Here is a 21725-nt window from a genome sequence, read left to right on the forward strand (position 1 = left end):
AAAAAACTAAACAAAACTCTTGCAACTCGAGTTATTAGCCTCTTGAAATACTAGTGGCTTTTTTTTTTTTTTTAATGTTGAATAATTAGCCTGAATCATGCAATACAGATAAAATAGTCCCAGGAATCACTTATACTGTATTATGTTATGTTGACTGGTCGTTTGGTGTTTTTCTGCCCTCTGTGTTTTATTTTTCTTTAGATCAGGACCATACAGTTAACCAGATGTCGAATCATGCTCTTCTAAAATACTTCCCCCTGGTGGTTGAAAACACATTAGGACATGATGTGAGGTTTTTGTTTCTTTTCTTTTTTTTCTAAAGGTGACTCTGTAGATTGATTTTGATTACCAGTGCAGTAGACATTAATTGGTTTGTAGTACAATAAAATTCAATAGGGTGAGCTTTTAAATCTATATATTTTAAATATATTTTACAGGGCATTTTGAACGAGCCACCAAGAAAACATCCAAGTAAGTAGTGTTTTAATTTACTTACCTGAAACATGCACACAGGCCGGTGAGAAAGACACTTTATCTGTCTTTAATATTTTTTTTTACCCTTTACCCACATATTAATAAATGTAATATCAGTGGGACACAAAAGGCCTCATTCATCATAAAGGTGTTCCTTCCATTATAAGTTCAATCATTTGGTGTTTCTCTGCACCTCATTTTCATTAGCTCAAGACCATACAGCTAAAAAGATGTTGGAGCAACCTGTTCTCAAACACTCCACTCTAATAACTGGAAACAGATTTGGACATGCAGTGGGCATAGAGAGGAAACTTCAGGAAGTAATACCAGGTCTGCAGAAGGTGCAGAAGGTGGATGAGAGTGATTTCATTCTGGTTTTCTGCCCTATTGTTTCACGAGCTGGAACTGACATTGAAGCAGCAGTGAAGAATCTTAATACCCTAGCAGGTAAAACACTTATTATTCCAATGAAGTTCTGTTATTGAACATATATGTGGGATCAAGCAAGTATAGCTCTGTTGAACAGTAGACTATTTTCCAGATGTTGTTTTTTTTTTAAATATTTAGTAACACCTCAGTGTTTAAGGTTCTGTGCTAGTGAAGGATCAATTCTGAGTTCAAGTAAATGTTCAGTGACTGGTTTAATGATGCAGAAATGATGAATCCATTAAACTCATTCTCAAACGTCTCCATGAAAAGGTGACAAACCTGCAGTTCTGGTGGTGCTTCATCACACGTTTGATCCGGAGTGTGTTGTACCAGACAGCAGCAGAGCTGTAAAGAGAGACGATACGATCACAGTCGACTGTCTGTTCCATGAAGATCAGGGATTCCTGCAATGCAGAAGGAATAATGAGGGCTTTAACTCCGTTTCAGAGTGGATTGCTCAGGTACGTTTGCTTTTCCGAGTTCAATTTCTCAAATTTTCAGAACATCTCCCAGCTTTCCTTCCACTGTTGCACTTGATGAGGTACCCTCTAGTATTTACTGATATAATTATTATTCTTTTTTCTTCTGATAAACAGATATTTCCAAAGACAAAGAAAGAAATTATGTCTAATGTAAGTAAGTTGGAAACCTTTTAAAACACTCTGGAGCATCGAAGTTGATGTTAATTTTTTTTTTAGTAAGGTGTGGGCACAAATGTGTACTTTCAGGCCATTATTAACTATCTATTGGCCATGAATAATAATAATAATAATAATAATAATAATAATAATAATAATAATAATAATTATTATTATTATTATTATTATTATTATTATTATTACAATTTGTGTTCATGACTTAATATATTGTGGAATGCCATACTCAGCACATGGTCTTATTTGGTGTGAACAGGAACAGAATCCTGTTTATTGTATGTGAGAATTCGCCGGAGATGCAACACTAGTATCTCCAGTATAGCTATAAGAAGTGTAATATTATCAGACATCTCCATGCTTATTTTCCTGTGGTCATATTTGGTCAATTCATCTGAGCTGTCTTATGTTCACCTACATTAAAATACAATAGTAGCCACGAGTATTTTATGGTCACAAATATATGAATGAGAAATAATGAGAATAGATAGATGAGAACCTCATAGATTCATTTATAAACTTAACTTGTATGTTAATTCATGGCCACACCTTATTAAATATGATCAACATATCACCTTAAAGACTCTGTAACAAACAGCATTCAACACAGGAAAAGGATTTCTGTTGGAAACTTCCCGAGGTCATTCGCTATGTGGAATTCTCCCAAAAAAGAGATTTACATCAGTGACTTTAAAAAACAGACTGATTTTAGAAATATGTAGAAATCACCTTGAAATTCTGCTGCTGTTGGTGGTTTGCTTGGTGTTTCTGTTTGTTCATTGTTCTGCACATTAGGGTCAGAGTTCAACCCTTTGTAGCTGTGGATTGTGTGTGTGTGTGTTTGCAGGTTGATAAAAAACCTGAAAAGAATGAAAACACTGACAGATCCAGTGAGTATGACAAGATATTAATTCATTTAAGATATATTCTATTAATCTGAGAATCAGGAGCATTATGCCAGGGAAAAACATCTGAATCCTTTATTTTCTGAAAACTACTGACAAACATAAATACATAACATTTTAATATGACTATCATTGTTGATTTTTTCAGGAAGAATGTTCCCCAATTGGATGGATCGGTTCAACCAACCTGACAGTATGTGACTTTTTTAAACTATTTACCTGATAATACTCTGAGTAAATATAAAAAGTGGATCTAAAATGTGCATTTCTTCATAACCTGCGATGGAAAAGTGTGTTTCAGGAATCAGATGTTCTACAGATTGATACATTAATAATAAACTAATACGATTTGTGAAGTATTTTAATGTTTATATTTAAAGGAAAAGTGATTTTCTATGTTGGGGCGCGTGGTGGCTTAGTGGTTAGCACGTTCTCCTCACGCCTCCAGGGTCGGGGGTTCGATTCCCACCGCGGCCCTGTGTGTGCAGAGTTTGCATGTTCTCCCCGTGCTGCGGGGGTTTCCTCTGGTTACTCCGGTTTCCTCCCCCAGTCCAAAGACATGCATGGTAGGCTGATTGGCGTGTCTAAAGTGTCTGTAGTGTACGAATGGGTGTGTGAGTGTGTATGTGATTGTGTCTTGTGATGTACTGGCACCCTGTCCAGGGTGTACCCCGCCTTGTTCCCCATGCTCCCTGGGATAGGCTCCAGGTTTCCCCACGACCCTGAAAAGGATAAAGCGGTATAGAAGATGGATGGATGATTTAATCAGAAAGACACTTAATCTGTCTTTAATATTTATTTTACCCTTTACCCACATATTAATAAATGTAATATCAGCGGGACACAAAAGGCCTCATTCATCATAAAGGTGTTACTCCCATTATAAGTTCAATCATTTGGTGTTTCTCTGCACTCTGCAACTAATTTCCGTTGGATCAAGACCATACAGCTAAAAAGATGTTGGAGCAACCTGTTCTCAAACACTCCACTCTAATAACTGGAAACAGATTTGGACATGCAGTGGGCATAGAGAGGAAACTTCAGGAAGTAATACCAGGTCTGCAGAAGGTGCAGAAGGTGGATGAGAGTGATTTCATTCTGGTTTTCTGCCCTATTGTTTCACGAGCTGGAACTGACATTGAAGCAGCAGTGAAGAATCTTAATACCCTAGCAGGTAAAACACTTATTATTCCAATGAAGTTCTGTTATTGAACATATATGTGGGATCAAGCAAGTATAGCTCTGTTGAACAGTAGACTATTTTACAGATGTTTTAAAAAAAAATTTAGTAACACCTCAGTGCTTAAGGTTCTGTGCTAGTGAAGGATTAATTCTGAGTTCAAGTAAATGTTCAGTGACTGGTTTAATGATGCAGAAATGATGAATCCATTAAACTCATTCTCAAACGTCTCCATGAAAAGGTGACAAACCTGCAGTTCTGGTGGTGCTTCATCACACGTTTGATCCGGAGTGTGTTGTACCAGACAGCAGCAGAGCTGTAAAGAAAGAGACTATGATCACAGTCGACTGTCTGTTCCATGAAGATCAGGGATTCCTGCAATGCAGAAGGAATAATGAGGGCTTTAACTCCGTTTCAGAGTGGATTGCTCAGGTACGTTTGCTTTTCAGAGTTCAATTTCTCAAATTTTCAGAACATCTCCCAGCTTTCCTTCACTGTTGCACTTGATGAGGTACCCTCTAGTATTTACTGATATAATTATTATTCTTTTTTCTTCTGATAAACAGGTATTTCCAAAGACAAAGAAAGAAATTATGTCTAATGTAAGTAAGTTGGAAACCTTTTAAAACACTCTGGAGCATCGAAGTTGATGTTAATTTTTTTTTAGTAAGGTGTGGGCACAAATGTGTACTTTCAGGCCATTATTAACTATCTATTGGCCATGAATAATAATAATAATAATAATAATAATAATAATAATAATAATAATAATAATTATTATTATTATTGTTATTATTATTATTATTATTATTATTATTATTATTATTATTATTATTACAATTTGTGTTCATGACTTAATATATTGTGGAATGCCATACTCAGCACATGGTCTTATTTGGTGTGAACAGGAACAAAATCCTGTTTATTGTATGTGAGAATTCGCTGGAGATGCAACACTAGTATCTCCAGTATAGCTATAAGAAGTGTAATATTATCAGACATCTCCATGCTTATTTTCCTGTGGCCATATTTGGTCAATTCATCTGAGCTCTCTTATGTTCACCTGCATTAAAATACAATAGTAGCCACGAGTATTTTATGGTCACAAATATATGAATGAGAAATAATGAGAATAGATAGATGAGAACCTCATAGATTCATTTATAAACTTAACTTGTATGTTAATTCATGGCCACACCTTATTAAATATGATCAACATATCACCTTAAAGACTCTGTAACAAACAGCATTCAACACAGGAAAAGGATTTCTGTTGGAAACTTCCCGAGGTCATTCGCTATGTGGAATTCTCCCAAAAAAGAGATTTACATCAGTGACTTTTAAAAAACAGACTGATTTTAGAAATATGTAGAAATCACCTTGAAATTCTGCTGCTGTTGGTGGTTTGCTTGGTGTTTTTTTTTGTTCGTTGTTCTGTACCTTAGGTTCAGAGTTCAACCCTTTGTAGCTGTGGCTTTTGTGTGTGTGTTTGCAGGTTGATAAAAAAACTGAAAAGAATAAACAATGGGACAGATCCAGTGAGTATGACAAGATATTAATTCATTTAAGATATGTTCTATTAACCTGGGAATCAGGAGCATTATGCCATTGAAAAACATCTGAATGTGTTTGGGTGACAGGGCTGAGTGAATGCAGTAGATCTAAAATGTGCATTTCTTCATAACCTGCGATGGAAAAGGGTGTTTCAGGAATCAGATGTTCTACAGATTGATACATTAATAATAAACTAATACGATTTGTGGAGTATTTTAATGTTTATATTTAAAGGAAAAGTGATTTTCTATGTTTTATTAACGTCTTATGTTACTTATCTGAAACATGCACACAGGCCGGTGAGAAAGACACTTTATCCATATTAATTTTTTTACCCTTTAACCACATATTTATAAATGTAATATCAGTGGGACACAAAAGGCCTCATTCATCATAAAGGTGTTACTCCCATTATAAGTTCAATCATTTGGTGTTTCTGTGCACTCTGCAACTTATTTCCGTTAGATCAAGACCATACAGCTAAAAAGATGTGGAAGCAACCTGTTCTCAAACACTCCACTCTAATAACTGGAAACAGATTTGGACATGCAGTGGGCATAGAGAGGAAACTTCAGGAAGTAATACCAGGTCTGCAGAAGGTGCAGAAGGTGGATGAGAGTGATTTCATTCTGGTTTTCTGCCCTATTGTTTCACGAGCTGGAACTGACATTGAAGCAGCAGTGAAGAATCTTAATACTCTAGCAGGTAAAACACTTATTATTCCAATAAAGTTCTGTTATTGGACATATATGTGGGATCAAGCAAGTATAGCTCTGTTGAACAGTAGACTATTTTACAGATGTTTAAAAAATAATAATAATTAGTAACACCTCAATTCTTAAGGTTCTGTGCTAGTGAAGGATCAATTCTGAGTTCAAGTAAAAGTTCAGTGACTGGTTTAATGATGCAGAAATGATGAATCCATTAAACTCATTCTCAAACATCTCCATGAAAAGGTAACAAACCTGCACTTCTGGTGGTGCTTCATCACACGTTTGATCCGGAGTGTGTTGTACCAGACAGCAGCAGAGCTGTAAAGAGAGACGATACGATCACAGTCGACTGTCTGTTCCATGAAGATCAGGGATTACTGCAATGCAGAAGGAATAATGAGGGCTTTAACTCCGTTTCAGAGTGGATTGCTCAGGTACGTTTGCTTTTCAGAGTTCAATTTCTCAAATTTTCAGAACATCTCCCAGCTTTCCTTCCACTGTTGCACTTGATGAGGTACCCTCTAGTATTTACTGATATAATGATTATTCTTTTTTCTTCTGATAAACAGGTATTTCCAAAGACAAAGAAAGAAATTATGTCTAATGTAAGTAAGTTGGAAACCTTTTAAAACACTCTGGAGCCTCGAAGTTGATGTTAATTTTTTTTTAGTAAGGTGTGGGCACAAATGTGTACTTTCAGGCCATTATTAACTATCTATTGGCCATGAATAATAATAATAATAGTAATAATAATAATAATAATAATAATAATAATAATTATTATTATTATTATTATTATTATTATTATTATTATTATTATTACAGTTTGTGTTCATGACTTAATATATTGTGGAATGCCATACTCAGCACATGGTCTTATTTGGTGTGAACAGGAACAGAATCCTGTTTATTGTATGTGAGAATTCGCCGGAGATGCAACACTAGTATCTCCAGTATAGCTATAAGAAGTGTAATATTATCAGACATCTCCATGCTTATTTTCCTGTGGCCATATTTGGTCAATTCATCTGAGCTCTCTTATGTTCACCTACATTAAAATACAATAGTAGCTACAAGTATTTTATGGTCACAAATATATGAATGAGAAATAATGAGAATAGATAGATGAGAACCTCATAGATTCATTTATAAACTTAACTTGTATGTTAATTCATGGCCACACCTTATTAAATATGATCAACATATCACCTTAAAGACTCTGTAACAAACAGCATTCAACACAGGAAAAGGATTTCTGTTGGAAACTTCCCGAGGTCATTCGCTATGTGGAATTCTCACAAAAAAGAGATTTACATCAGTGACTTTAAAAAAACAGACTGATTTTAGAAATATGTAGAAATCACCTTGAAATACTGCTGCTGTTGGTGGTTTGCTTGGTGTTTCTGTTTGTTCGTTGTTCTGTACCTTAGGTTCAGAGTTCAACCCTTTGTAGCTGTGGATTGTGCGTGTGTGTGTTTGCAGGTTGATAAAAAAACTGAAAAGAATGAAAACACTGACAGATCCAGTGAGTATGACAAGATATTAATTCATCTAAGATATATTCTATTAATCTGAGAATCAGGAGCATTATGCCAGGGAAAAACATCTGAATCCTTTATTTTCTGAAAACTACTGACAAACATAAATACATAACATTTTAATATGATTATGAATGTTGATTTTTTCAGATAGAAACCTGACAGTATGTGACTTTTTTAAACTACTTACCTGATAATACTCTGAGTAAATATAAAAACCCAGGATGATAGTTATCACACAAATATAATAATAACCAAAAGATCAAAAAGACAACAAATTAAACATAAGCTTTAGACGTGACAGTTGCTTTATTTCTTGCTCTTCGGAGCGCGCTGTGTGCTCCAGTGCTAGCACGAGGGGAAATCGTGACTAGGTACTGCAGATTATTTATTTATTTATTTTATTTATTTTGGGTGCAGGTGGGGTTATTACTTTAAGATTGTTGTGAAGGTTTCAGCATATTTGCAAGCATTCACTAGAAATAAAGAAAAAAGACAGAGACAGCATTTTTCTTTTTCCCAAACTCTTAAGAAAACTCAGATTTCACAACTTCCTGTTGAACATGTAACTTGTTGAATATTCCAAATATTTCATAGGGGTGAATGTGTTCGGGTGACAGGGTTGAGTGAATGCAGTAGATCTAAAATGTGCATTTCTTCATAACCTGCGATGGAAAAGGGTGTTTCAGGAATCAGATGTTCTACAGATTGATACATTAATAATAAACTAATACGATTTGTGGAGTATTTTAATGTTTATATTTAAAGGAAAAGTTGGTTTCTATGTTTTATTAATGTTTTAAGTGACTTATCTGAAACATGCACACAGGCCGGTGAGAAAGACACTTTATCCATATTAATTTTTTTACCCTTTAACCACATATTTATAAATGTAATATCAGTGGGACACAAAAGGCCTCATTCATCATAAAGGTGTTACTCCCATTATAAGTTCAATCATTTGGTGTTTTTCTGCACTCTGCAACTTATTTCCGTTAGATCAATACCATACAGCTAAAAAGATGTTGGAGCAACCTGTTCTCAAACACTCCACTCTAATAACTGGAAAGACATTAGGGCATGAAGTGGGCATAGAGAGGAAACTTCAGGAAGTAATACCAGGTCTGCAGAAGGTGCAGAAGGTGGATGAGAGTGATTTCATTCTGGTTTTCTGCACTATTGTTTCACGAGCTGGAATTGACATTGAAGCAGCAGTGAAGAATCTTAATACCCTACCAGGTAAAACACTTATTATTCCAATAAAGTTCTGTTATTGAACATATATGTGGGATCAAGCAAGTATAGCTCTGTTGAACTGTAGCCTATTTTACAGATGTTTTTTTTTTTAAAATTTAGTAACACCTCAGTGCTTAAGGTTCTGTGCTAGTGAAGGATCAATTCTGAGTTCAAGTAAATGTTCAGTGACTGGTTTAATGATGCAGAAATGATGAATCCATTAAACTCATTCTCAAACATCTCCATGAAAAGGTAACAAACCTGCAGTTCTGGTGGTGCTTCATCACACGTTTGATCCGGAGTGTGTTGTACCAGACAGCAGCAGAGCTGTAAAGAAAGAGAATATGATCACAGTCGACTGTCTGTTCCATGAAGATCAGGGATTACTGCGATGCAGAAGGAATAATGAGGGCTTTAACTCCGTTTCAGAGTGGATTGCTCAGGTACGTTTGCTTTTCCGAGTTCAATTTCTCAAATTTTCAGAACATCTCCCAGCTTTCCTTCCACTGTTGCACTTGATGAGGTACCCTCTAGTGTTTACTGATAGAATTATTATTCTTTTTTCTTCTGATAAACAGGTATTTCCAAAGACAAAGAAAGAAATTATGTCTAATGTAAGTAAGTTGGAAACCTTTTAAAACACTCTGGAAGATCAAAGTTGATGTTATTTTTTTTTAGTAAGGTGTGGGCACAAATGTGTACTTTCAGGCCATTATTAACTATCTATTGGCCATGAATAATAATAATAATAGTAATAATAATAACAATAATAATAATAATAATAATAATTATTATTATTATTATTATTATTACTATTACAATTTGTGTTCATGACTTAATATATTGTGGAATGCCATACTCAGCACATGGTCTTATTTGGTGTGAACAGGAACAAAATCCTGTTTATTGTATGTGAGAATTCGCTGGAGATGCAACACTAGTATCTCCAGTATAGCTATAAGAAGTGTAATATTATCAGACATCTCCATGCTTATTTTCCTGTGGCCATATTTGGTCAATTCATCTGAGCTCTCTTATGTTCACCTACATTAAAATACAATAGTAGCCACGAGTATTTTATGGTCACAAATATATGAATGAGAAATAATGAGAATAGATAGATGAGAACCTCACAGATTCATTTATAAACTTAACTTGTATGTTAATTCATGGCCACACCTTATTAAATATGATCAACATATCACCTTAAAGACTCTGTAACAAACAGCATTCAACACAGGAAAAGGATTTCTGTAGGAAACTTCCCGAGGTCATTCGCTATGTGGAATTCTCCCAAAAAAGAGATTTACATCAGTGACTTTAAAAAACAGACTGATTTTAGAAATATGTAGAAATCACCTTGAAATACTGCTGCTGTTGGTGGTTTGCTTGGTGTTTCTGTTTGTTCGTTGTTCTGTACCTTAGGTTCAGAGTTCAACCCTTTGTAGCTGTGGCTTTTGTGTGTGTGTGTTTGCAGGTTGATAAAAAAACTGAAATGAAAGAATTCTTTGACAGATCCAGTGAGTATGACAAGATATTAATTCATTTAAGATATGTTCTATTAACTTGGGAATCAGGAGCATTATGCCAGGGAAAAACATCTGAATCCTTTATTTTCTGAAAACTACTGACAAACATAAATACATAACATTTTAATATGACTATGAATGTTGATTTTTTTCAGAAAGACAAGTCTGCAGTTGGATGGATCGGTTCAACCAACCTGACAGTATGTGACATTTTTTAAACTACTTACCTGATATTACTCTGAGTAAATGTAAAAAAACCAGGATGATAGTTATCACACAAATGTAATAATAACCAAAAGATCAAAATGACAACAAATTAATCATAAGCTTTAGATGTGACAGTTGCTTTATTTCTCTTCATGTAAATGAGTATAGAAAAAAGAAAACACGATGATGAATCCCGAGAAGGACATGTCCTGCCTGGACCATCTCCCCGACCCTGAAGGATCTCTGACCAGCGCTCTACTACACACAGATTTAGTGAATCAGCAGTGCAATAAGAAAATATTTAGAAACAAATGTATTACGTTCCAAGCTTGATTTAATGATGTGAAATTATGTAAAACGCTTACTGCCTGCATTATGACTTAATGTTCTGAATACTGCTCAGTAATTATTATTTTCTCCATACCGCGCATTTATCTGTGGCTGTCTCTCTTCTTCCTACAACTATCTTCAATCTTGCTTATGATCAGTGGACACTGTAATGGACTTTATGATAAAATACAATGAAATAAGGAATAATTACAATAAGCAGTATATCATGATTTAATAATATTATATGCATTATGACTTAATAATAAATATATAAGGAATAAAACCCTGTAGCTCTGTGTTGCTATATTAATGACAGGCGGTCTGTTGCAGCCTCATGGGGACCGGAGTTACTATTATCACTCCAAAGTTGATTATTTTCCTATAACAGCACATCTGGAAGTGTTTATTTCTCCTATACCACAGCAACTGGCCATCACTGACAATGTTTTATTAATTAAGGAACAACACGTCATAATTTGTATCCATATCTAGTGTGAAAAGGCAGCTGTATAGCAGCTGTAACTTGTGCTACAGTAAACTGTGAAACAGGAGGAATGTGAAAGATTAAACAATTTGTTCATAAGACTCTGTACAAGACAGGAGGAACTGAAACACAACTGTACAAACATAACATTTCCTCTAGGTTAATTATGTAGTAAATTGGTTGAAACTGAAACATGAACATCTCACGCTGAGTCAGGAAAACAAGGTGTGTAAATGCCTATACGAGGTCCAACTAGGGCTGCAGTGGTATACCGGTTTCAGGGTATACCGTGGTGTGAAAATGGAAGATTATCACACCATGTTAAAAAAAAACAGACGGAGAATCTCACCTACTCATCTCCTGTGGAAGAATCTCATGTGGAATATCGCATTAAACAGTTGCGAGTAAAGCACCGTTTCCATCCCATATGATCAAGAGGAAAAAAACGTCACTTCTGAGAAACTGGTGAAAAAGTCTCAATACCAATGCAAGTTGTTGAAACTGGGGAAAAGTGTGTAAGAAGTGTGTATGAGTTAAAGGTACAGGGGCAGTCTGGCTAAAATGACATGGTAGAAGGATTCCCACACGTTCCTGTCTTTTTGTAGCGATGTGAATATATTTAAATTCGTCATTCCAATTCTATTTGACTCGTTCTTAAATTACATCTGACTCCAATTGTAAAAACCTTGATGATGTATTTATTTCTTAGTTATTCATATTTTGATACTTTTGATCTTCTCTACTTGATTAAATCAAATTTATTCTATATTTTAAATCATTCGGATTCCGTGTCGAGTCCCACGCCGGTCGTATGCGCAGATCTCATGGTCACAAACTCGCCAGTCTTGGTCATTAGCCAGAGGTAATTGACTAATACTACTTAGACGACCGTCCCATGCTTACCCTTTCCTAAATAGTACTTTATTAGTCCCCTTAGATAGTGTAACACACTTATAGTAACGTTATCTCTAGTCACAAATCATGACCACTAAAATCTACAAATATAGACCAATAATATCGGAGTAGAATTAGCCTTATATAATCATGCCATAGTTTCCTATGTACACGTTATCTAGAAAAATATTACAGTAATCAGAGGTTTAGACTTCATCTTATTCAGACTGGGTCGATCAACTTTATGTTGTCCTAAACGGATATTTCCTATTGAGCCTGTACACTCCCAAGTACACTTAACTTAATGCCAAATTGTTAGCCTGTACATACCTGGTCGCAGATTTGCTGTAACAAGGCCTTACCGTAATTTACTAGAGACAATAATTTCAAAATAATTCAGAATATAAACAATTTATTGAACCAGGTATGAAAACATCCAAATTCAAACACTACTATTGATGATAATAAGAAAGAATTACATGCAACATTGCATTCCAATCAAATCCAAAACATAATACAACATAAGAGAGACAACACTTGCATACCTAGTACAGGAAAACTACACACAGTGATCATGTGGGAGATCTGTCTACAGATTCCATGACTCTTGGCCAGCTCTCCACTAAATACCCAGATGCTCTGTGGGTCCACCAAAAGGTGTGTTTGAGGCATCTGAGGCAGCAGCTCTGGAACAGTGTGAAGGGAAATGAGGGTACTGCCAAGTGCACATCCCCTAAATATACAGTCCCACCATGTATAGACATATAATTCTGAGTGTGTAGGTGAACTGGAGAGGATTTGTGTAGTCCTTTTGGCCAGATTTGTCTCTATCTGGGCCTGGGAAAGGTGATATTCCGTCTGCAAAACCATTCTTTCCACTACAACTTGTGTACTGTACTCATAAAATGTGTCAACCAACCAAGAAAATTCAGTGTCCAGTGGTATCCTTCCCAGAATGTGATCTGACCCATAGAAAAATCCTCTGTTACCTCCAAGTAAAAGGAGTGATTGGCAGGACAGGTCAGTCCTCCATAGTTGAAGGAATTCATTTCACTGACAACACACAACTGGGTAAGATAAGATAACATATTTATTGATCCCACACTGGGGAAATTCCCTCGTTACAGTAGCTAAATTATACAAAAAAACAGATAGCACAGAATACACATTAAATATTATAAATATAAATAATTATTATAAATAATACCTAAATATTATATATATTATATTATATACATATATACACACACACATTATATACACACACATACACATATATACATATACATATATATACATACATACACACACACACACACACACACACAAGGAATAGAAAAATAATAATTAGAGTAGTACAAAAATAATGATGGTAATATGTACACTATAGACACCTCAATGTATGTACAGATGAATACAGAGTTGAATATATAAAGATGTGTAACACCTTGGGTATGTGACACCTGGGTTGCAGCAGAATGGCCATGCAGTGACTGAACATTTATGAGCTTAGTGTCATTGGGAGAAAAAGGTCGTAATGTGTTACATGTACAGACAACATAGTTATGTGTTTCATGACAACAAGTGCGACAGGTAAACAAGGTCTCAGTACCCTTTATGGTCATGTATCCAGTAAGGTGATCCCATTTTACTACCTGATCTTTCACCACCACGCCAATAGGGCGTTTAGTAGTGGAGTTTGGAAAGACTTGCTCTGTGTGGATTAACAGGAAAGTGGCAAAGAATCCAAGCATCTGGAACATTCGTCACCAGTATACATAATGACAGTGGATAGCAATCCAGAATAATTAATGTCTTTCATTTTATCTGATGCAAGCCACCTGCACAGATCTAAAATTTCCATAAGATAATTTAGAACATACCTGGGTGCCTTACACAGGCGGAGACCTAAAATCTTTTGTCTTGCAGCAACAATCAAATCTTATGAATATCATCTGCAGGCGAAGTCACGCTCGATGGTAAGGGTCTGATTGAACAATGCATGACGGATCAGTAGAAGCGCCTGCGCCTCAGATCTGACCGCTTTCATGATATTTGTGATGCGTTGGAAACCAGTGGTTAGACAACCATGTTGAAAACTGTGATTGACTGTTTATCTTGTAGGTGTAGGCTATGGAATTAACTGAGCCAAAGAGGCCTGCTATATTTCCAAGCAGGTCCCGTTTAGAATGTACAGGTGGTATTTGACTGGCAAGTCTGCCTTTATAATCAGAGGTTAAATCATCGATTCGTGCCTGTAGCCATGCATATGACTTGTTGTCAATACTACAATGTTTCATATAAGCAGTTAAAATCTTTGAAATATTGTAATTTACATACAGAAATAAATCTGATTTTGTAGATATCTAGCATGTGGTTATGACTATATAAATGAATTTTTCCAGTGGTGACTATACCGACACCCTCCTCAGGTCATGAGAAGTGGCCTAATATAGTCTAGTTGTAAATTAAAACAAACAAAAAGAGAGGCAAATGTGAAGACGTTTTTGAAAATTTATCAGAGACTTTTTTCGACTGTAAATTTAGACGTGTCACTATAGAAATAAAACAAAACAAAAGTGAAGATGACTATCTCAGTGGATCCAGAGTATTCTCTGAAAACACTGGGCACAGTGCAAGAATAAACATTGAATGGCGTGCTACCTCACTACAAAGGCACCACACATACTCACACTCATACTTGCACACATACACTCACACACACCTAGGGTCAATGTCCCAATTGTCCAGGAACATATGAGAGCCACCCAGGAGGAACAGAAACGAGTGTACAACCGTCCAGCGCAGCCTCGCGAGTTTCAGCCTGGAGATCGGGTACTCCTGTTTGTTCATGTTAGTTCTCAAATTAACACCGAGTTTGCAGTTACAACTTCAGACAAGAGAGGTTGACGCTGCACTACAGAGTTAACACCAAGTTCGAGCAGCTGAACATGAATCACTCGACACAAGGAAAATTGGATCACTGTAGTGTGTTTGATCATGATGTAGCAACACACGTGGATACAGCAGTGCTATACGGAGCAGATGCCTACTTTGTGTTTGATAGAGAGGTGAATTTATCTGAGGATAAAATGAATTTACAGGGAGAACTTAAGATTGCCCTTGATAAACTGCAGATGCTTTCTTCTGCTGAGGCACAGGTAGAACTAGACCCGAATGAAAATGAGAAGGCTACAGTGGAAAAATTTTGTTGTACATTTTATGGTGATTTCATGTTGCCCTCGAATCCATCAACCTTTGAAGATGCTGTGATGGTTTACACTGATCTTCCAAAGATGCTTGTACAGAACGGAGAACATGCAGTTCCAGTTAAAGTGTGGCTTTTCCCTCTGGTCAAACTGAACTCAAGAGCAGCCAAACTTCAAAGAAACATCACTCGTGTTCTCATTAGAGATGTGGAGTCAGTAATCGAGGCTTTAAATATCATGGAGATGAAATGTGGTGACCTGTTGCAAGATACAGTGGCAAAATCCTTCAGCACATTTCACAAGCAAGTTCAGGATTTTCAGAAAGTCTGTTTTGAGTACAAGTGAGATTTCATGACAAAACTAGGGTCCGTCCTGCGAGGAATCCGTGGAGGTAAATCAGATATAAATGCCCTGAGTGAACTCCTAAGTAAACACACTGCTAGAGCAGAAGTGGATGATGACATAGACAAATATCTACTAGACTTGAATGTGTTATGAAATTAATGCATTTGGAAAACAATTGGTACAATGAGCCTTGCATATTCATGCTTTGCTACCTGTTAAAGGCCAAATCCTTTGATGTAATGCCTTTTACATGTCATTTACATTAGTTCACACAAACACTCCATCTGCCTGTTCCTGGCCCGGCCCCTCGGTCAAATTTTAGAACCCATTGTGGCCCGCGATTCAAAAAGTTTGCCCACCCCTGATTTAGATGATCAAGTAAGAGCCAAAAACTAGCCAAGTTTATTATGTTTTGACGACACATCAGTGTTTGTATTATCACATCATTACTGATTTTTTTTAAATCAGAAGCACTCTTACGAAGGAATTTGGTCCAGAACGCTCTGTTCCACTAGAAACTTTGTGTACGATACGGAGTTTTTAAATCATCTTTACCACGATACCGTAAAACCGTGATATTTTTTAAGACTAGGTTATCATAAGAAACCGCAACAGCCCTACTCCAACATGAGCTGTAGGTCAGGATCAGGCGCGAAAAGGCATAAAACTGTAAAAACGGAAGCACGCGCTGGGAACGTGTTTTTATAATCATATTAAGAGGCAGAACCGGAGCAGTGTGAACGCGTCTGTACCGGGTTCGTCACTCTCGTCGAAATGCGGCAGGCGCTTCACCGGCGGCGGGAGGCTCGCGTGCGGGTCGACCTGGAAGTTGTCCTTCTCGAGCTCCTCGAGCTGCCGCGTGAGCCTCCGCTGCCGAGTCGCTACATCCAGCACGCGCCGCTGGCTCGGGTCCTGAGAACGCACTGAGGGAACACAAACATCAGTTACAGCAGGAGGAGTTGTTGTTGTTTTAACATAAAGGTAAAGTCATGTACATCGATAAAACATTTAATTTTGTTGTTAAATTAGTGAGATGATTCAGCTAGCGTTTAAAACCCGGGTTCAATAGTACCGACTAAACAATCTGGCTAACGGATTAGCATTATTATTATTATTATTATTATTATTATTAGCAAAAAAACAAGTGCGCTACAGTTTAAAGATTATTTTACCTAGCTAGCTAACAACCATTTATACGAATATAGAAGCCATGTTATCAACAGTAGCTGGGCAGAATAAACAAACACACTGAACATCTACACACCTACCTGCTATTTTCTTCTCCGCCATTTTCCAGAACTCTCGCTACGGCAAGCCGAAGAGGACAAATCAGATGCGTTTCGTAAAAGCCACCGCGATGGTAATTTGAATAGTTCCCTAACCTGATTTAAAGTCTCAGGATGAACGCTGAAGTTGAAGGAAAGTAACAATCTTTTTTTGTAGGATTTAACATCCGAATCTTTTAATGTTATGTGATGCAATATGTTACTTCTTATATAGACGATTTGGATATTGAGTACACAATGGTTTTATTTATTTTATTTATTTATTATTATTATTATAATTTTATTTTATTTTTTTTGGGGGGGGGGGGTAAATGCTATATACTGATCTTATATATACGTTTATTATATATTTAATATTCTTCTTCTTCTTCCTCTTATTATTATTATTATTATTATTATTATTATTATATAATGATATATTGATCTTTTCTTATTCGATTTTGCCTCACTAACAAGCACTTTCAGAAAAGCTTAAAGCTATTCAAATGTATGACGTTGTTATAACATAAATGCTTTATACAGTTGTGCATGTTTTAGTTTGTTAATGATTATATCTCTGTCATCCTTGTATCTTGTCATCATTTTATCTCAGTCATCCCTTTTTGTGCTGTTTGTAACTTTAATATACACACAATATATATATGACAATATTCAGGACAGGATATATATCTTTATATGTGTTGCGTTTAAATAATACAAAAAAAGTCTTGCTAAGGACCAAGAATGACCTCTTATATCTTTTATAACTCAAATTCGCATCCTCCATATTGTATTGTCAGTTTAATGAGGTGAGTGAAGTGTAAAAACAGCCCATGAAACAGGTTTGTCATGAGTTCTGTATAAGTGGAAAACGCAGTTGGCCGCCAGGGGGCGGTAATGCCAGTGTCTTTACGACATAGCGCAAATAAGTGGACATTCAGCTCCAGAAGCAAAAGTGAAAGCAAGATCTTTATCGACAAATAACATCTGAAGCTCGTACAGCAAATCTCGTGATTTTCGCTTATTTAGGAATACTCCCATTTTAATATTTGTTTTTTTGGCACTAAAGAATATGGCGACAGCAGGCCAGAATGGTAATGATCAGACAATGGGTATGTTATATCACGATTCTTTTTAAAGTAATTGTGTTCTGGTATTTTAAGTTCTGTTTTTAATTTTTCTCCTCTGAAAATTTGTCATTTGGTTTTCTGATGGTAGTCCTTTCAAATATAAAAAAACAAAAACAAAAACCGAATGACTGGGGTGACATTTAGCTCTTGTATTTTTAAAACCTTTTTCAACAGTGAATAAGACAGAAATGCATTTAAAGTGTGTAAATCCATCTCAGGCTACATCTTCATTTTAAGTTAAGGTTGTTGCGAAGGACCAATTTCTGTTGTTTAACATATATAGCTCATGAGCATACAGCTATTCAGATGTTGAAGCATCCTCTTCTAAAACAGTGGTTTTGAAAGTGGGGACCGCCAGGGGGCGCCCGGGGGTCTCAATAATTTGGTGTGAAAAATAAATTCTCACTCTCAGACACACACACACACACACACACACACACACACACACACACACACACACACACAATCAATTCCTAATGTAACGTAATGTATAGATGTATTAATAATGTAATTATTAAAAAAGGGGGATATCTTCAGAAGTCTGTATTTTTAATGTGTTTTAAAGACATCTTGCAAAAGGGGGGCCTCGGTCAAATGTTAATGCCATTTGGGGGGCCTTGCCCTGGAAAGGTTTTTGAACCCCTGTTCTAAAACACCTCCCTCTTACAGTTGAAACCACATTTGGACATGATGTGGGCATAGAGAGAATACTTCAAGAACAAATACCAGGTCTGCAGAGGGTGCAGAAGGTGGAGGAGTGTGATTTCATTCTGGTTTTCTGTCCTGTTGTTTTCCTGTGGGTTCAGTGTCTTTCCCAACGTCTCTTTGCCATGTGGAGCCATGTTGGCTGGGAATCAAACCGGCAACCCTACGATTAGCAGACAAACCGCTCTACCACCTGAACTACAACCGCCCGTGTGTAATGTAATTGAAATGAAAAAATTACATTTATTCAATAATTAGTCCCTAATCAGACAATAATCCAAAAATAGATTCAGTAATTAATTATTGTAAATGGACAAAGTCTGTATGTTTGTGCAGTGGGTGAAGGACATTCTAATGAGTTTCTTTAAAAAATAAACTTTCAATCTATAATTGGGTAACATGGTTTTAAAGTGGTTTTTCATTCTATACATGATCTTTGAAAACTGCTGTTTACTAAGCACTACAGATTATTTATTTATTTTGAGTGCCGGTGGGGTTATTACTTTAAGATTGTTGTGAAGGTTTCAGCATATTTGCAAGCATTCACTAGAAATAAAGAAAGTAAAAAGAATGAGATGGCATTTTTCTTTTTCTAAAACTCTTAAGAAAACTCAGATTTCACAACTTCCTGTTGAACATGTGACTTGTTGAATATTCCAAATATTTCATAGGGGTGAATGTGTTCGGGTGACAGGGTTGAGTGAATGCAGTGGATCTAAAATGTGCATTTTTACAGATTTATACATTAATAATAAACTAATACGATTTGTGGAGTATTTTAATGTTTATATTTAAAGGAAAAGTGGTTTTCTATGTTTTATGAATGTTTTAAGTGACTTATCTGAAACATGCACACAGGCCAGTGAGAAAGACACTTAATCTGTCTTTAATATTTATTTTACCCTTTACCCACATATTAATAAATGTAACATCAGTGGGACACAAAAGGCCTCATTCATCATAAAGGTGTTCCTTCCATTATAAGTTCAATCATTTGGTGTTTCTCTGCACTCTGCAACTTATTTCCGTTGGATCAAGACCATACTGCTAAAAAGAAGTTGGAGCAACCTGTTCTCAAATACTTCACTCTAATAACTGGAAAGACATTTGGACATGAAGTGGGCATAGAGAGGAAACTTCAGGAAGTAATACCAGGTCTGCAGAAGGTGCAGAGGGTGGAGGAGAGTGATTTCATTCTGGTTTTCTGCACTATTGTTTCACGAGCTGGAATTGACATTGAAGCAGCAGTGAAGAATCTTAATACCCTACCAGGTAAAACACTTATTATTCCAATAAAGTTCTGTTATTGAACATATATGTGGGATCAAGCAAGTATAGCTCTGTTGAACAGTAGACTATTTTCCAGATGTTTAAAAAAATATATAAAATATTTAGTAACACCTCAGTGCTTAAGGTTCTGTGCTAGTGAAGGATCAATTCTGAGTTCAAGTAAATGTTCAGTGACTGGTTTAATGATGCAGAAATGATGAATCCATTAAACTCATTCTCAAACGTCTCCATGTATAGGTAACAAACCTGCAGTTCTGGTGGTGCTTCATCACACGTTTGATCCGGAGTGTGTTGTACCAGACAGCAGCAGAGCTGTAAAGAGAGACGATACGATCACAGTCGACTGTCTGTTCCATGAAGATCAGGGATTCCTGCAATGCAGAAGGAATAATGAGGGCTTTAACTCCGTTTCAGAGTGGATTGCTCAGGTACGTTTGCTTTTCCAAGTTCAATTTCTCAAATTTTCAGAACATCTCCCAGCTTTCCTTCCACTGTTGCACTTGATGAGGTACCCTCTAGTGTTTACTGATATAATTATTATTCTTTTTTCTTCTGATAAACAGGTATTTCCAAAGACAAAGAAAGGAATTATGTCTAATGTAAGTAAGTTGGAAACCTTTTAAAACACTCTGGAGCATCGAAGTTGATGTTAATTTTTTTTAATAAGGTGTGGGCACAAATGTGTACTTTCAGGCCATTATTAACTATCTATTGGCCATGAATAATAATAATAATAATAATAATAATAATAATAATAATAATAGTAATAATAATAATAATAATTATTATTATTATTATTATTATTATTATTATTACAATTTGTGTTCATGACTTAATATATTGTGGAATGCCATACTCAGCACATGGTCTTATTTGGTGTGAACAGGAACAAAATCCTGTTTATTGTATGTGAGAATTCGCTGGAGATGCAACACTAGTATCTCCAGTATAGCTATAAGAAGTGTAATATTATCAGACATCTCCATGCTTATTTTCCTGTGGCCATATTTGGTCAATTCATCTGAGCTCTCTTATGTTCACCTACATTAAAATACAATAGTAGCCACAAGTATTTTATGGTCACAAATATATGAATGAGAAATAATGAGAATAGATAGATGAGAACCTCATAGATTCATTTATAAACTTAACTTGTATGTTAATTCATGGCCACACCTTATTAAATATGATCAACATATCACCTTAAAGACTCTGTAACAAACAGCAATCAAAACAGGAAAAGGATTTCTGTTGGAAACTTCCCGAGGTCATTCGCTATGTGGAATTCTCCCAAAAAAGAGATTTACATCAGTGACTTTAAAAAACAGACTGATTTTAGAAATATGTAGAAATCACCTTGAAATTCTGCTGCTGTTGGTGGTTTGCTTGGTGTTTCTGTTTGTTCGTTGTTCTGTACCTTAGGGTCAGAGTTCAACCCTTTGTAGCTGTGGCTTTTGTGTGTGTGTGTTTGCAGGTTGATAAAAAAACTGAAATGAAAGAATTCTTTGACAGATCCAGTGAGTATGACAAGATATTAATTCATTTAAGATATGTTCTATTAATCTGAGAATCAGGAGCATTATGCCAGGGAAAAACATCTGAATCCTTTATTTTCTGAAAACTACTGACAAACATAAATACATAACATTTTAATA

General features: G+C 35.9%; 2 protein-coding genes across 31 annotated transcripts in view; one reads left to right on the top strand and one right to left on the bottom strand.

The window, feature by feature from the left end:
* LOC108261615 (uncharacterized) overlaps positions 1 to 21725 on the top strand; it is a 110186-nt gene that overhangs the window by 31812 nt on the left and 56649 nt on the right. For 14 of the 30 annotated variants that reach the window (XM_053676910.1, XM_053676909.1, XM_053676911.1 and 11 more), the window contains 15 exons: positions 202 to 287; positions 438 to 471; positions 682 to 921; positions 1174 to 1364; positions 1500 to 1535; positions 2404 to 2446; positions 2610 to 2654; positions 3402 to 3635; positions 3883 to 4073; positions 4208 to 4243; positions 5137 to 5179; positions 5661 to 5900; positions 6152 to 6342; positions 6478 to 6513; positions 7391 to 7433. In XM_053676910.1, the coding sequence (XP_053532885.1) occupies positions 202 to 287; positions 438 to 471; positions 682 to 921; positions 1174 to 1364; positions 1500 to 1535; positions 2404 to 2446; positions 2610 to 2654; positions 3402 to 3635; positions 3883 to 4073; positions 4208 to 4243; positions 5137 to 5179; positions 5661 to 5900; positions 6152 to 6342; positions 6478 to 6513; positions 7391 to 7433 (1689 nt within the window). Of the gene's footprint in view, positions 1 to 201; positions 288 to 437; positions 472 to 681; positions 922 to 1173; positions 1365 to 1499; positions 1536 to 2403; positions 2447 to 2609; positions 2655 to 3401; positions 3636 to 3882; positions 4074 to 4207; positions 4244 to 5136; positions 5180 to 5639; positions 5901 to 6151; positions 6343 to 6477; positions 6514 to 7390; positions 7434 to 8445; positions 8686 to 8934; positions 9126 to 9260; positions 9297 to 10159; positions 10203 to 10366; positions 10412 to 10581; positions 11032 to 21725 lie in introns of those variants that run through there. The other 16 variants (XM_053676903.1, XM_053676902.1, XM_053676919.1 and 13 more) reach the window with 14 other exon arrangements.
* Positions 13199 to 17030, bottom strand: LOC108259940 (zinc finger HIT domain-containing protein 1-like). The gene is made up of 2 exons (XM_017459763.3): positions 16949 to 17030; positions 13199 to 16603 (listed from the first exon to the last, which is right to left on the bottom strand). Exons 1-2 carry the CDS (start codon positions 16968 to 16970, stop codon positions 16389 to 16391), a joined length of 237 nt encoding a protein of 78 aa, XP_017315252.1. The 5' UTR covers positions 16971 to 17030; the 3' UTR covers positions 13199 to 16388.

This window comes from Ictalurus punctatus, chromosome 28 (assembly GCF_001660625.3).
Source record: "Ictalurus punctatus breed USDA103 chromosome 28, Coco_2.0, whole genome shotgun sequence".
NCBI lineage: Eukaryota > Metazoa > Chordata > Actinopteri > Siluriformes > Ictaluridae > Ictalurus > Ictalurus punctatus.

What these genes read in the sequence shown, in the direction of transcription:
- LOC108259940 (XM_017459763.3), bottom strand. Translation starts at nt 16,970, where the DNA reads ATGGCGGAGAAGAAAATAGCAG. An exon ending in GGCGGAGAAGAAAATAGCAG is followed by an intron (nt 16,604 to 16,948) that starts GTAGGTGTGTAG and finishes GTGTTCCCTCAG; the next exon opens with TGCGTTCTCAGGACCCGAGC.